Source organism: Netta rufina (assembly GCF_964035555.1).
Source record: "Netta rufina genome assembly, chromosome: 1".
Classification (NCBI taxonomy): Eukaryota; Metazoa; Chordata; class Aves; order Anseriformes; family Anatidae; genus Netta; species Netta rufina.
The window spans coordinates 128,947,037-128,963,352 of NC_140123.1; the positions used below are offsets into that span (position 1 = coordinate 128,947,037).

At 38.3% G+C, this 16,316-nt stretch overlaps 1 protein-coding gene across 1 annotated transcript in view; it reads right to left on the bottom strand.

Moving 5' to 3' along the window:
• The window catches only part of VWF (von Willebrand factor), a 145,656-nt gene that overhangs the window by 57,028 nt on the left and 72,312 nt on the right, over positions 1–16,316 (bottom strand). The window contains exons 25-30 of the mRNA XM_084304359.1: positions 15,593–15,749; positions 14,918–15,076; positions 13,429–13,564; positions 8,318–9,657; positions 7,536–7,655; positions 5,234–5,377 (exon numbers count right to left, since the gene is read on the bottom strand). Coding sequence (XP_084160485.1) covers positions 5,234–5,377; positions 7,536–7,655; positions 8,318–9,657; positions 13,429–13,564; positions 14,918–15,076; positions 15,593–15,749 — 2,056 coding nt within the window. The remainder of the gene's footprint in view (positions 1–5,233; positions 5,378–7,535; positions 7,656–8,317; positions 9,658–13,428; positions 13,565–14,917; positions 15,077–15,592; positions 15,750–16,316) is intronic.

The following is a 16,316-nucleotide window of genomic DNA, read 5'->3' on the forward strand; positions in this document are numbered from 1 at the left end:
AGCTAGGCATTGTTTCTGGTTCCCTGTAGTCCTGCCCACCTGGCCAGGCAGCTGGCTACCTCGGGGAGCTCACCATGTCTGAAAAACAACAGTTCTAATGAAGTGCATAGTTTTCAGCCATTTTAATCAGTTGCTTAAATCTGCTTAGTTTTACAGGACTACACCATCAGCTATTTATTTCAGTAATGGACCCTAGAGAAAATCCAATTAAAACAGAAAATATTTTAAATCATGCTCCATTAAAAATCAAATCAAATCAAATTTATTTTTTTCTTTAAAGAGTATCTGACAGTGTCCAAAACTTTGTTAGCATTAACAAGGGGTATTTTGTAAGTATCATTATTAGACATATAACAACTCTGTTACCAAAGGCAGTGGACATGAACACATTACACGTATTGTAATTCTGACAGGCATAATGGCCAAGATTAATTTCACACATGCATTCACACCCACACTCCTCAGATATGATCATCTAAACATTTATCTAAATAACTGAAAAAGAAATTGTAGCTTGCAGGTGCACTGAGCCGCCAGCAGCCTTTCAGGTCAGTCATGAGGACCTGGTTGTTAATCATTTGGCACACCCAGGAAAGAACTGAAATCAAGGCAAAACACAAAAACACAGAGCAAAAACAAAGCAACAACAACAAAAGTTGATCTATATTGGCTACTCTAGAAAGAATAGGTCAGTCCTTCTAAAGGCTAGCACCACAGCATAGCACCTTCTTCCCTTCTTTCAGTGCTGATACATTCCTAACTATACTATAACAAAAGTCATGGATGGAATACCAATAAAGTGAAAACAATGGAAGATATCCTACAAAGACAGAAAACAAACAAACAAACAAACAAACAAAAAACAGAGAAGGGATTCCATCACTTAGTTGTGCTTTTCTGAATAAGTTTGATTTTTGTTTTATTTTATTTTATTTTACTTTTAGAAATCATCAGATGCAGTCAAGGCAGATGTATTCTGAAATAGTAATTCACAATGGGTCATGTCCAGGTTCTTGCAAGGACTGAAAGCTGATTAAATGGACATAAACAAGTTTTAAGGACAAAAGAAAATCTGTTGAGTAGGGTTGCAGGTATTTACTGGGATTCTACAGAGTATTACATTAGATTCTCCCTTACTGAATAATTTCATTAATGATTTGGATAAAGGAAGAATAACGTGCAAAAAGGCATACTAATCTGAATCACTGATATTAAATTTCTAGCATTTATGAACATTTTGGACAGAATGAGAGAGTACAAAGTGCCCTAAAAATGTTGGAAATATATCCAAGAAATAATAAAGAAGGTTGCTCCCAGCATAAGCCAATTGAGAAGAAAATAAATGAATACTGAGACGTTTAATGGTTCAGTGGGTACTTCAGGGTTAGCAGAAACTGCTTAAAGCAACTTAAAGCAATTATTTTCTTTTTTTTTTGGTCTGAAATGAGGAATAAAATGTGAAGCCCTTCTGAAGGTCTGTGGAGTTGTGACAGGCAGGAGATTCCAGCTATGCAGAGGTTCCTGATGGGAATATATGAATCCATGTCTTAAGTGGCCTTAATGGTTTTGCTAACACTTTTGCAACATCTCAAAAAGAAAAAGTACTACAAGAAGTCTTAACCACCCACAAGCACTGAAAGCTTCTGGAGAAAGAAGCAAAAAAAAGAAACGGCTTCTCAGCACTTGAAGTGCACTATGAAGCCTGTGGATAGTCCAGATTGCGTCTCGTTAACCAAAGATCTTTTTAAATCAGGAACAACCCCCCATGACAACAAACCTGAAACTGGACTTTGTATCTTAATTTAGGGTTTTGACATGATGGATTTTTATTTTTCTTTACTTATTTTTGCAGAAAATAGCAGATCATTTTAATTTTGAAACACAATAGCTATTGCAACCTGATCCCAAAGACAGATGCTTTAATTGGTCCGTTCTTATCACGTTGATATTCTAGCATTAATGTGTCCCTGTTAACAGAACGGCTGGACTCTATTCACAGATTCATTCAGCAGTCCCCCAGTACTGAACTAAGCAGGTTACTATTTCCCAAAACCTCTCCTCTGTTTTTCTGAGTCTTCAGATCACAAATACTGCACTTCTCTTACCTTCAAGGGGTTCTGATGGCCCCAGACTCCACCAGCAACAAATTTAATTCACAAACGTTGTAAGAAAGGAACTAATATACAAGCAAGAGAGCAAAAAACATGTCAGGAGTGTGAATTAGAACACCTCAGAGAAGCTCTAGTAGGTGACCAAAGCTGGCTTCAGAAAACAGCTGGCACTACCAAATCAGAAAAAGAAGTGGGGGAACAAACAAGCAAGACCTTTCAAGCAAGATCTTTCAATGGATGAGAGCCCTTAGATTAGAGCAGCTGCTGCCAAAGCCTCTTATGGGTAACAGGGGACCAGACTGTGAACATTCTGTATTGACTGAATCATCAGAGCAGAGGGCTGAGTCAAGAACAGTGCTATGGTGGGCTTTTACTTGCTGAAAAACGGGCTTTTTTTGAAAGGAAACATTTATACTGTCTTAATCAAGCATCAATGCTGAATGCTGCCATACAAACATGTTAATAGCTATGAAAGTCAGTAAAAACATTCAAGGTTTTTTTTCCCAAATGTGAAAAAAAAAATAAGAAAAAAGACATATCTATCCCTAACAATGCTTTTAATACAGTTGACACATATAAATTACGCTTTCTCCAAATTTTGAGGCTGAGGCAGGCAGCCTTAAAAACATCAGTCTAAAATGAGCTATGTTTAGAAAGCAACCAAAATCATGGTTTTATAAAGTTTTAAGTGATACTTACCAGTTCCTATAACTCTTCTAAATACCCATGAATGCTGAAGAGAAGTTTTCTTATTTTCAGTTGTTTCTCAGGTGAAATTACACACTATTTCATTATGTCCTAATATCCACAGAACTTCTTTTTAATAGTTAATTTGAACCCAAATGTACACAGTGTTATCTTACTCCATAAGCATGGAAAAGCTGCTCTTTTTTGTTTTGATACCCTTAAATACTCTGTAGTTTTACACTATTTCTTACTAATAAAATCTCTCATGGAGTTTCCATGTTGTTAAAGAAAGCATAAAAAGAGAAAGCTCTCTGCAGTTAAACTTTTACAGCAATGGCAACAACTCACCTGAAACTTCTGTTCACACATAGTGAGGTCAGCATTTAAAGAGGTACATTTACCCCCACAGGGTATACTCACTGCTATAATGGTGACAGTCCCATTATGAAAATAACTCCATACAGAACAGGGACAGACACTGTTATTTTAATCCAGCTATACCCTCCACATGAGCAGCTTTGGTCCCTATAAGTATGTCTGTGGCACACTTCAGGTTCTGGTGCTGTGCATCTCTAACTTGTCTCCACCTACCAGCTTTTGAAGCAGGAGTAATGATTTCCAAGCACATACTACATGTTAAGTATTACACATATATCAGGTCTTTCACACTGTGCATGTGAGAGCAAGCAAGCACCCTAGGAGAAAAGCCCTGTTAGTGCCACGGTTTTAAGGAGAGGAAGAGTCAGTCACACACCCCAAGTCCACAGTTATTTTCTGCATTCTTTGACTGAAACGGGATGATCTGGATCAGTAAATATTGCATAAGGATTACACGGAATCATGTTTCTACCATAGGGAAAACAGTGCAGATGAGAAGAAACAATTCAGGTTTGATGGCAACAATATTTTTTGAAAGGTAAATCTGGTCAAGTCCTCTATAAGCTAGAAAAGTTGCCTGGGAAACTGCAACATCCTAACTGAGCTATCTAAACTTTTTAAGCAGCCTCTGTGTTTGCAAAGGCCTGAGCACAGACAGAATGAAATGAACAACAATGCATTTCCCGTGGATGTCGAATCTCCTACTCAGTCAGCCGAATTCACACACATTACAAGGTGCAGGACAGGACCACAGTGACTTATTTTCATTACTTCACTGGGAGGAACTACTTCTACTCTATTCCATTTTAGTTCATTATACCACATCCCTCATCATGGTCTCTGAGCACTTTCCAATGAGACATAAACAAATCACTAACGAGTATGTCATGTGGCTGCCTCTCCCCTTTCATTTCCCAAAGGCCATGTTTTCTCTGTTTATCCTGCAGGTCAGTGTGGCTTACTATACACATTACCATAGAAGACTTCGTGAAAACTTATCTATTTGTATGTAATAGTTTATCCCACAATGAGTCTATAGAAGTCTCATCAGCCATCTGGTATTTTTATTTCTCCAGGCTGAGAAAGCAATCATGGCTAATCCTCCTGCGAACTGTGGAAGTCAGGTTTTATTTCCCACTTTTCTGTACCAATAACTCTTTACAGTCCAAAGTAGGCCAAAGACCCTAAAAATCTGTATATTCCTCAGCTCTTATAGGACCCTAATGCTAGGCTGCTGCCAGAGCAAATGTAGTTCTAGTCCAAAAGAACAAAATTCTCAGGGTATCTAGTGAAAGATCAGATATGCTGTAGGAAAATCATTGCTTGCTGGGCCCTACAACCAATACACGTGTGTACTGAATTTCCACAGACCCAGTGGGAAATCTGTTACGTTTTAGTACATGAATATTAAAGTGGACGTGTTTTCAGGATGCAGTTTTCTGGAGCAGAAAATGATGTTTCACAAGTAACTTCAGGTAGGGTGCCAACTTAGGTGATCATTGCTCCCTGGCACCATCCCCAGCCTTGTGCCAGCCTAAGTCTTTGTGGGCCCAGCATGGCAAACTGATGAGGGGACTAACCTATACAGAACACAACTACTGTTTGAGAAAAAGATCCTTTACACTGGCTCAGCACGAAGTAACAAACAGCTGGCGAGGGCAGCTATCAAAGTGAGTATAAGCAGCTCTGCTGCTAAATGTCTAATCAGTAATTGATGCTGAAATATTAATGATCAAAGTATTTTTGTTTACGTTCTGCTTTCTTGAAAAGTAATAAATTAAAATCACTTCAGGGAAAAAAAAAAGAAACCGGCCTTCCTTTTTCCAAAATGCACTAAGATAAACCCTGATATGAGATACATAAGTTATATTTTAATAACGAAAATTAAACATTTACTAAGAAACTTACATATTGTAAAGACATAAGTGAACTAAAAATCCAACAGCCCTGGTGCAGAGCATGAAGAGAAATTGGTGATTGGGGTCAGATTATACTTAGCATGTGTTTTTTTTTTTTCCCCCTCTTGTTTAAACATAAATATCCACATAATCACTCACCCAGTCTGGTAGGACCTTGTTCCCTTTGTTGAATTGAGCGCACCATCTCTACAAGATTTACAGTCTCTTGAGGCATGTTCCATGAAATTTCTAGATTATTTTCCCTGGCATACTGGAGAACTGACACATGAATTGAAGTATTGCCTGAAGTGAAAAGCAGAAAACAAACACTTTAAGCAATGCATATGAATGTTTTAAGATTAAATCTAAAGGATACATTATGGTTGTGTTTTACATTAAACACAACTAGACATGGATTTTTCCATTATAGTGTGAAAGCTGCATATTCAATCAGAAGATCAAAACTGAACTATTCTTAGGGGAAAAACTATGCACGTATTTCTGGAAACAGTCGCTTTTCTGTTGAGAATCAGCATGTAGTATTTTGTCTCAGATTAATTTGACCATGGTCGGAGAATTTCACTACTGATCACCAAATGTTTTTCTTTTTTCCATGTTAAAACTGTCTAAACATCACTTTTTACATGCACATTGTTTGGCAAGTGTGATAGTTTTATCCCCCAACCTTCCTGATGGCCCAGACTCACAGAAGACTATATTTCATTCAAATTTCTCTGTCATGTATTACTTGAGTGACATGCATCAGACTATGTGACATAGTTCTCCCAGGGAGCATGGCCTGCAAAGGGGAGTTAAGAGAAATTCCTAGTTTTGCCATTTTCTAACATCCTTATTCTGTTTATACATTATGTAGAAAGTATGAATAACACTACTAACAGAGAGTTGATATAAATAATCAGTGGCCAACTGTTGTAGAATTGAACAGGGCAATACATTGTTTATAATGATTGCCATAGTCTTAGAAGGACTTCTACTGCATATTGAAGGTACTTACAACACGTACATAATACATTACTATTTTTTATCAATGGCTCATAAAACATTTATGAATTAAGTTAATATTTATTCTGATTTCATGAACCAAATGTTGCAGCCCTATGCAAATCCAGATATTGTTGATAGTAGCCTTGATGATCTTGAAGGTCTTTTCCAACCTGGATGATTCTATGGTTCTACCTACTGCACTCAACAATTTGTCCATGGTCTTCTCAAAAATTTTAAAACTAAGGCTGTAGTGAGAACTCACTTCATATTTCCATTATTTCTGTTGTGTTGTTAATGATGTAACATTTACTATTACAGGCTAAAGCTAAGATAAGCAAAACAGGCTAAATTAAATTGTCTATTGTTTTATTGCTTATTTTCTTTGTTTACTTGGCTTGCTTCTCTGTATCTTCCTTGTATACAATTTTCAGAAAAAAAAAAAAAAGTGTCTTCCAAGTATGATCTCTAACCAATATAAGCTATTCTAGACATACAGAAGTGCTATACTTTTCCTCTGTGTGCTCTCTAATTAGTATAACTGCTGGTAATCTTTTGAAAATATAGATATGATACAAACATGTCAACACACAGTGGCAAACACTAGCAGCTGACACACCATGAAAACCACAAAATGGTTTAATGCTGGATTGAATGCTGATTGGAGCAAGGGCACACAATTCCTAATTCACTGCTTGTGCTTCGTGATACTTTCATGTATACCAGGATATGTAGCATTCTGGAGGATGGCTGCACTGATAATATCTCGGCTAAATGACCAGACTAGTGGTATACCTCCCATCGGTACATAATCTGCATGATCTTTGAGTCGAGCACTCCCAAAAAGCACCTGTCATCCAACATGGGTGAGGAACTAAATCTTAAAAAGACATTTAGTGTGCTTTAGGTTAGCCCCAAACGGCTGATCAAAAATAGAAATGCTCAAAGACAAAAACCTTGCAGTCTGACCAAACCTGAAGCAAAAGCCCTCTGAATTATTCATTTTTACTTGAACCAGAACCAAACCTGAACCATTATTTTCAAGACTTTTGGAACTAATTCAGAAATAAAACAAATAAACATATACTTCTGCTTTTCTGCCATTGAACAGTTCAGCTAAATCTGCATCCCTTGACAGAGACCTCTTCACCTATTTGGTGTACTCACTTCTTGTGTACATTACAATAAAAAGAGAAGCTCTCATCACAGATGCTGTTCTAGCTATTTTGCATCACACTACTCAGTGAACTACATTTCAAACCTTTAGTTGCCTGAACCAGAGGAAAACTGAACTTCATCCGAACCAAAAGTTTTACAAGCTGAATTTCCTCAATATAAATGTTTTGTTTTGTTTTGAGGGATTAGAATGGTGAAAAGAAATTGAGAGTTTTTGTTTTGTCATGTATAAGCAAAATAATGCAGAAAGTCTTTGTGTGTATGAGTTAAAACAGATACATACTGATATCAGCACTTTCAATAAATGCCTGTACAAAGTTTTTCATTTCCTCAAATTCTGATGCTCCAATATTGGAACTTCCATCCAGAAGAAACATGATATCCATTGGTTTGTTGCACAACTCTGGGGGGGGAAAGGAAGGAATAAATACATAAATAAATAGATAAATAAATAAATAAATAGATAAAATGTGTTTGTAGGTGTTTGTGGGGTTTTATTAGTAATCAAATGATAACCAAAATGTCATCTACTAATCTATCAGTAGAAGCAGAAATGGCAGATACCTGCATTTTGGGTAAACAAAGCAGGATAGCAACCATTTGAAACAGTAAGCAATGCCTGCTTAATGAAGGCCTTGAGATTTATATTTCAATTCTTGCTTTTCTGCTAATGTTATTTTACTCTTAGGGGACTAAAAGTAAAAATAAGCCAAACACAAAATGAACAATTTACCTCAGATAAAAGGAACTTGCTTACTTTCTTGAGGCAAGCAGATGAGAATACTTACTTCTGTCACTCTTTATACTATCTGAAAGCTACTGTATATTACTGAAAAATACAGCTTAAGTCTTCTAAGCCTATAGAGGACTGACTGCAAGTCCGTGAACTGTACTAATGAACTGGGGCAGCATCCTCTCACTCTGACTGAAGGATAAATGGTCCTTCCTTGGCATTTGGACAAAATACTAAATGAGAGACGAGAATGTTCATAGACATGGAGTGGGAACAAAGAAGATAGGAGAGAGGGAACAGAAAATTACACAAAAAAAGACCTCCAACTTCACCTGGAATTTCTGTCCAACGTTTATGAGAGCAGCATGACTGCAGCACTAATTCAGGTGCTTCTTCAATAAGTGTGCTATAACTATGCAAGATTATTGGACTATTAGGCTGACTAATCTTTCTGAGCTCTTGGACATTTGCATTGGGTGTTATGCCTATGGGAATAACATTTATACTTCTGGGATGTCGTGTGATAACATCAGTGGAAGGATTGGCTGACACCATATATACCAAGTGAGGTACATCCTGCCTGCCCCCATTTACTGTTGTAAATGTGTGTTTGGAAATATAATCAAGGGCATGCCCAGTGTTGGTAGCCTTCCCTCCTTGGTAGGGTATGCTTCTCACTTTCTCAATAATACTTTCCTTTGACTGTATTTCCCTAAAGGAATACTCCAGAGTGACAGTGTCTGAATATTGCATGACAGTAACATGAATATTTTCTTTCCCTATGTTCATTCCTGTGATCACCCTCTCAAGGAACTTCTTGATGATATTGAAATTTTCCTCCCCTACATTGTCCGATCCTTCAACAACAAAAGCAATGTCCAGACTTTTTGGGGTGGGCTTTTCTGAAAGGGGTGGCGGTGCTGTGAGCATCCAAGGGGGATATCTGATGTTAGACATTGTTGGAGTGGACATAGCTTCTAACAGAGGATTTTCTTCAGGTCCAAGATCACATAGATAATCAATAAGGAGATCTCTGTTATCTGTTAGCTCCAACACATTGTTCATTAAGAAGGATCTACTATGTAACTGCTTTTCAATGAACCTGATTTGTTCCTCATTAACATATGGTCCAATCCCCACAGGTATTACAGTGATTTTTTTATTCTTCAAAGCTGGGATAATGGTGCGGACTTTTCCTGGAGACTTGCTTGCTATAAATAGTACAGCAATTTTGGCAGCATTGGTCCTTTCTGCTTTTCCAAACACGTGAAACACAATATATTTAAGGGCTTCTGCAGCAGACGCTACTTCATCACCTGTATATTTTATGTTTTGGACAATTTTTCTCATCTGGGACTGTTTTTTGACATCTTTAAGGCCAAGATAGATTGTGGTGCCAACCCTATAATATACCAGAACTGATACTCGGATTTTCTTTTGGGAGATGTGGAGTTTCTTCATCATGCCAGTTATGAAAGTCTTCAGTTGTTCAAAGTCCTCTTCTAACAGTTTATTGGAGCCATCCACTAGAAAGGCCAAGTCCATCATCTTGCTGCATGAGTATTCACTGGGTGGTAGTTCAATGTCCTCCTCTGGAGCAGGTGTTGTTGGCGTTAGGATTTCTTCCACTGGTTCACAGGATACACAGGATAAGTTCTTCCCTTGACACAGACTACAAAAATCACGAAGTTTAACAGTAAATAAATCAATGCTTATAATAACACATTACCCACATCTAACAAAAGGAAATCCACTGGCTATGTATCTCAGAAAAGGAAAAAAAATAGTGATGGGGGAGGGGGAGGGACGCCTTCCATTTCTCTATAAGGAATTGTACAAAATTTTAGCACTCACTCAGAGAAGGAATTGTTTGTGCATGTCTGTTTAGATGCAGGAAGCATATGAAAACATATGGTATGTTTGTCAGAGGATACTCATCTTATTACAGCTTTTGGTAGATTATTTAAAATCTGTGTCTAGGAATTGTCTAGAAACCCACTGAGCTTGAGCAATATGGCTACCTACAGGCCACTGGTGGACTTAACTGGCAGACATGGTTTGCTTCACAAGGAAGAAAAACCGTGAGGCAAATTGGAGGTAGGTAATACAAAGTAAAATCCTAGAGTAGGCAAGAGAATTTTGACTCCGATAGGACCTAGCAAACTCTGTAAGAAGGCATTGTTTACCTAGGTTTTAACCTTACTAAAAACAATAAGCATCCTTTTTTTTCCTATCTCTAAAGTGCACTAGTTTCCTTTTATTTTCCCTAATTTAATTTTGCTTTGAATGCAGCTTTGGCACATATCATCCTATATGGGTTTGTTTTTTATTGTTTTGTTTGTTTGTTTTTAAATGTCTCTTTTGTTATCTTTCCTCTTTTTTTTTGTTTGTGTTTTTCTTTTAATGTCTCTTTTATGTTCCTCTTACTTACTATGTCCTGTTTTTGTGTCCCTACACACAAAAAGAATTATGTATTTTACTTACAGCTGTTTTCTCTTTTTCTTTCTATTTTTCTTCCCTCGCCATTTCTACTCACCTCTGTTAGTACATTTTCTCTTCCTCTTTCCATCTCAGTTCCTAGTTTCCTCTCCCCCTCTACCTTCTCCCCCCATCTCTGCCTTTTCCACTGTTCATACTTCCTTAATACCATGAGATTTTTCACCTCTGTCACTCTTCACCTTTTAGGAACTTATTTATAATTCCTTTATTTCTATCTTTAGCAAGGCTTTAACACTTCTTCCCTGCTAACTCTTGGTTGTATCATTCTCTTACTTTAGTTATCTGAGCAAAGATCATCACTGTACTCATGGACAGGGTAGTACAGATGCAGTCAATACACTTTCCTTGTACTACTGGACAGCCAAAGAAACAGTATAGGGAACATCTACGAAGGAGCGAGGACCAAAAAGTGCTCATTTTTACTGCCAGAGAAAACCATGGATGTACAAAATAAGCAAGTCAATACTAGAAGGTACCATTTTCCAGGAAAATAAGTCACTTTACATGTGACATCTTAGTTTAAATTCTCCCAGGGCTATTTTCTTTCTGAGTTTATTTTAGTGTCTTTTTAATTGAAGAATGCACAGATACTTTTGGCATTAATGCACAGCAATGGAAGATTTATTATTTTAATCCTAATATGAACAAGACTCTTCTAGTTTCCAATTTTCTTTGGATATTTGCTATAAAATTCATTTTTGTGCAATATTTTCTATTGTTTGTACAGATGGTGTAGGCATCTAAATTAGGTGACAGCTATGCAAAAGGATGTTTCCCTAGTGAGGTAAGTTTTCGTAATGTTCTGAAATCTTTGTGACCGGTGGCCAATGTATCAACATTTAAGATAAATTATTATTAAGTATTACAAAAATTAGGGAACAGAGGTTCACGTTTGAAGACTCTTTCTTGACCTTTTGATGCAATTCAAGGCTTTTCATATATAGTTATATATATAAATATATTTTATAAAATACATAATATATATACATATGTAAGTTGATCAGTCTAATAGTCTAATGCCCTGAGTTTATTACACAGATGTATGCTAGCTCCAGCAAGACACCAGGAATTCAAAGTTCATACCCATTCAGAGTTTCTGTGTGATTCAAAGTGTTTGGAGCGAAGGTGTTCCCTTTTCCCCCAGGGCTCGGTGCTGGGGCCGGTCCTCTTTAATATCTTCATCGATGATCTGGACGATGATCTGGGCATTGAGTGCACCCTCGGTAAGTTCGCAGATGACACCAAGTTAGGTGCGTGTGTCGATCTGCTCGAGGGTAGGAAAGCTCTGCAGGAGGATCTGGATAGGCTGCACCGATGGGCTGAGGTCAACTGCATGAAGTTCAACAAGGCCAAGTGCCGGGTCCTGCACCTGGGGTGCAATAACCCCAAGCAGAGCTACAGGCTGGGAGAGGAATGGTTGGAGAGCTGCCAGACAGAGAAGGACCTGGGAGTGATGGTGGATAGTCGGCTGAATATGAGCCAGCAGTGTGCTCAGGTGGCCAAGAAGGCCAACGGCATCCTGGCTTGTATCAGGAACAGTGTGACCAGCAGGGCTAGGGAAGTGATCGTCCCCCTGTACTCAGCTCTGGTGAGGCCGCACCTCAAGTACTGTGTTGAGTTTTGGGCCCCTCGCTACAAGAAGGACATCGAGGTGCTTGAGCGGGTGCAGAGAAGGGCGACAAAGCTGGTGAGGGGCCTAGAGAACAAGTCCTACGAGGAGCAGCTGAGGGAGCTGGGCTTGTTCAGCCTGGAGAAGAGGAGGCTCAGGGGTGACCTTATCGCTCTCTATAGGTACCTCAAGGGAGGCTGTAGCGAGGTGGGGGTTGGTCTGTTTTCCCACGTGCCTGGTGACAGGACGAGGGGGAATGGGCTTAAGTTGAGCCAGGGGAGTTTTAGGTTAGATGTTAGGAAGAACTTCTTTACTGAAAGGGTTGTGAGGCATTGGAACAGGCTGCCCAGGGAAGTGGTGGAGTCACCATCCCTGGAAGTCTTTAAAAGACGTTTAGATGTAGAGCTTAGGGATATGGTTTAGTGGGGACTGTTGGTGTTAGGTCAGAGGTTGGACTCGATGATCTTGAGGTCTCTTCCAACCTAGAGATTCTGTGATTCTGTGATTCTGTGTTAGTCTAGGCTAATAGCTACTGCAGTTTTACAACTAGGTCTCTATTAAATATGGTCAAATTACATGATGGAAAACTCTTTTGTATTGACAGCATTATGAGTGACTAGTGAAAGTATCCATCAAGGGACTAGACCTCTGGAGAATGAGGGACTAGACCTCTGGAGAATGCCAAGCTTACAGGTAATACAAACCTTATATGCCACTGGGCAGTATACAGAATGAAAATCCATCTCTGCCACTTTGCAACGGAAGACCCTAATCCCACATTATGGTGCATCCTTCTATTAATTTCATCATAGTTGGAAAAGCATTCATGCAGGATCAAGACACAGGATATCATCTTAAAATCTTGGGGAGATTATTTTTCCTTTTATACTACAAACTTTCAACTGCTCATAATCTCAGAAAATTCTAGACTGAGTGCGCATTCAGATTTTGCACTATATATAGGATTTTTTTAGTACCAGCAAGAGGAAGGAGTTTTGATACCTTTACTGATGTTGGATCACACCTTTCACAGAAAGAAGAGGAATGACTGAAGTTAATGGGGCCTTCTACACATGGGAAGAGGCATTTTTGAAAGGAATATTTGGATTTCACTTGCTTAAATTCAAATGACATCCAATAATCCCAACTATTAACAAAGAACCTCAGCTTCAGATTATATAAGGGGCATTGACATAAAAGAGGGTTTCCAAGCCTCATCTTCAGTAGTATACTTACAGCTAAGTCTTAACTTATTCATGGGGATTCACTCCATCTCTCTCCCATCATCCTACCCAATGGACATGCTATTTCACTGCATAAATCTTTCTGTCATACCAAGATTTACAGTGCTGTGGATCTTCTCTGTTCAAAACTATTCTCCTTCCATGTGGAATCTTGACATCTCCAACTGTACACACAGGACAGTCTTCTGGAGTGACACAATCCAGAGAGAGTTCATCGAGTATTTTCCCTGTTTTGAAATAGCACGGTAGTATAAAAATGCCAATATAAATTAATTGCAAACATAATTATTGCATTTAACCTGCTTAAATAAAAATAAAAATAAAAAATAAAAATAAATAAATATAAATATATAAAAAATATATATATAAAAATAAAACAAGGTTTGTGAATTGGGTTTAAGAGTTCTAAATACTCTGCTTATGTTAAGGTCACTCCAAGTTTGACACAGACAAATATGTCATTTCTTCATAACCACTTTTAGTGAGATACTGTAAATACATGTACTTAATGTATAACCTACAACAACCAGGACCATGCAGAAGGTGAACGTATCTTCAGAATGAAGTAATAAAGATACAAGGAGAAAATAGCTGTTTCCTTTTTATCTGTATATTATTGATTTTGCCCCATATTGCCTGCCTCCTAGCTCTGATCATACTGGAGTACAATTTAAACACCTAGTACTGAAAGCTCAAATATTATATTTAATACTTACATAAATTTATATCCAAGAAGGCTCTCCCCTCACTGTTCTGTAAATGTGTAAAAGAGAGATACCAAAGCCCAGACTAACTATTTCTGGTCTTAAAATACCTACTTTCTTTGCCTTCATGTCTTCTCATTCTGACCTTACAAGCTGTTTATTCATCTCAGTTGTCACTCTCCATTTGGATCTTGCTTGTCTTTCACACTTTCTCTTTCTGTCCATCTTTTCCTCTCCCCCAGGTATTTTTTCTAAGAGAGTTGATGGGAACATTTAGGCCAAAAGCTCATGCTCAGAGGAGGATAGCTGCTTGGCAGTCTCAAGGGCACTAGAGACCTGAAGGCAGTGAGAAGGTCAGTTCAGGTCAATGGGTTTCCCACACCACAGTAGGGTTGGGAAAAAAAGCTCTCTAAAGAAGAGCTTTTTTTGAGTGTTCAGCACAAATTCATACCCTACAAAGTCAACAGCCCCTGACTCTGCTCCTATCTCCCTTTCTTATTACCCTGTTCTCATTCTCTCATTCTTGCTGGCAGCATTCTAATCTCCTCTTCAAGGCACCATTTTTTAGTATCCTCTACACACTGTGCTCATCTCACAAACTCAAATCAGGATACCTAACCACCTTCCAACTTGCACAGTTAAGAAAACACACTGAAAATGCATCAGTAAGACTTGATGAGTTAACTGCAGTTTCTAAATCTTATGCAATTTCCAGCCTTAGCAATCTGTGAATATTTGGACTGTAATATTTCTTGTCATGCAACAGCAACATTCAGTGTGGAGGAAAAAAAAAAATAATAACTGAACAATACCAAAAAGTAACAGGAGCAGAGCAGAAAAAGGTAAATAAATGACAAAATCAAAAGATGGACTTACCTGCAGGACAGTGCACATGGCATCCTTCTACACACTGTAGAGGGCACTTCAAAGGCTGTGGGTGCTGGCATGTTATAAGACAAGCGGGTCCACAGCTATTATATCGCCATTCACATTGATAATCTAATTCTTGTTTATTCAGGTGCTCACAGCTTTGTGCTATATAGTGAAAAAAATGTAGGCAGAAGATCAAACCAGACTATAGTCACTATGCCTCTCAAAACAAAGACAACAAACTGAGTACAAGGTGGGCCATGTATGCATAGCAAAAGAAAAATGTACATCTTAAAATAACTTTTCTTTTTTCTCTACTACGTCCATGGCAGGCCACGTCTTCAAACTTCTTTTTTTATATATAATGAAATACTTGCTCTAGATGAGAGAGATTTGTTTTTGATAAAAACAATTGCAAAGAATTGACACTAATAAAAAAAATAAATAATAATTTAAAAAAAAGTTCAGAAAAGAATATTTCCCTGGATTTGGAAGGACGATGTCACTATGAGCTTCTAGCCCAGTTTAATTAAAGAGAACTTCTCTGGACATCAGCAGGAGCAGAGCTGGATAAGAACAGTCTAGCTGAGCCAATGGTTTATTGATTAAGATCTTGAACCTTTTCAACTTATTTCCCAGACAAAATCATTCCCAATTCCTCTCCATCTACCCTGTACTTACGGCACAGATCTGCTGATCTCCAGTGAACAATAACACCTTTTTGTGCACAGATATGTGCATAGGCTGCTATAGCATCACAGAAGCAAGCACAATCCCCGGTAGATTCACAAGCACAAGTGTCATACATACAAATATCTATGTAGGGTTCAGGATTCACCTGAAAAAAGGATAAATTCAGGGTACAGTACACTCACTGATTCCCTTCATCCCCTTATTCTATACATATTTAATCTTCAGGTGGTTTGCCTGTTCCATTTGCCAAGAGTTGAGATGCCACAAAAAACAGTGGAAATCCTTCTGCTGACACCAGCAAGAACTCAAATCAGGCCACATTCTCAAAGTTATTATAGACATTGCAATTTATTGTCCCCTAATACTCCAGATATGTAGCAACTTTATACATTTGGGGCCCTGTTACCAAATCCTCTTGTGCATTTGGGGTAGACTGCGGTATGAATGGCATTATATTAGCTCAGGGTTTTTTTTCCCTCACCCTGCCCTGCCTCCTTCCCCCCTCCTCCAAAACAAAAACAAAAACTCAACCCCTGTGCTTGACTTCATGTGTCAGTCTGGGGTTTAGAGTAAAACTTCCCTCAAGCAGAAGTTTTTCTATAGCTTTCCACTAGGGGGATTCCTGCATTTTCCCACAAAGCGTCAGCTACAGGACAGGGTCACAGATGAGAACGCCAATTAGTCAGTCCCCTTCATGTCCTGTATGCTGTCA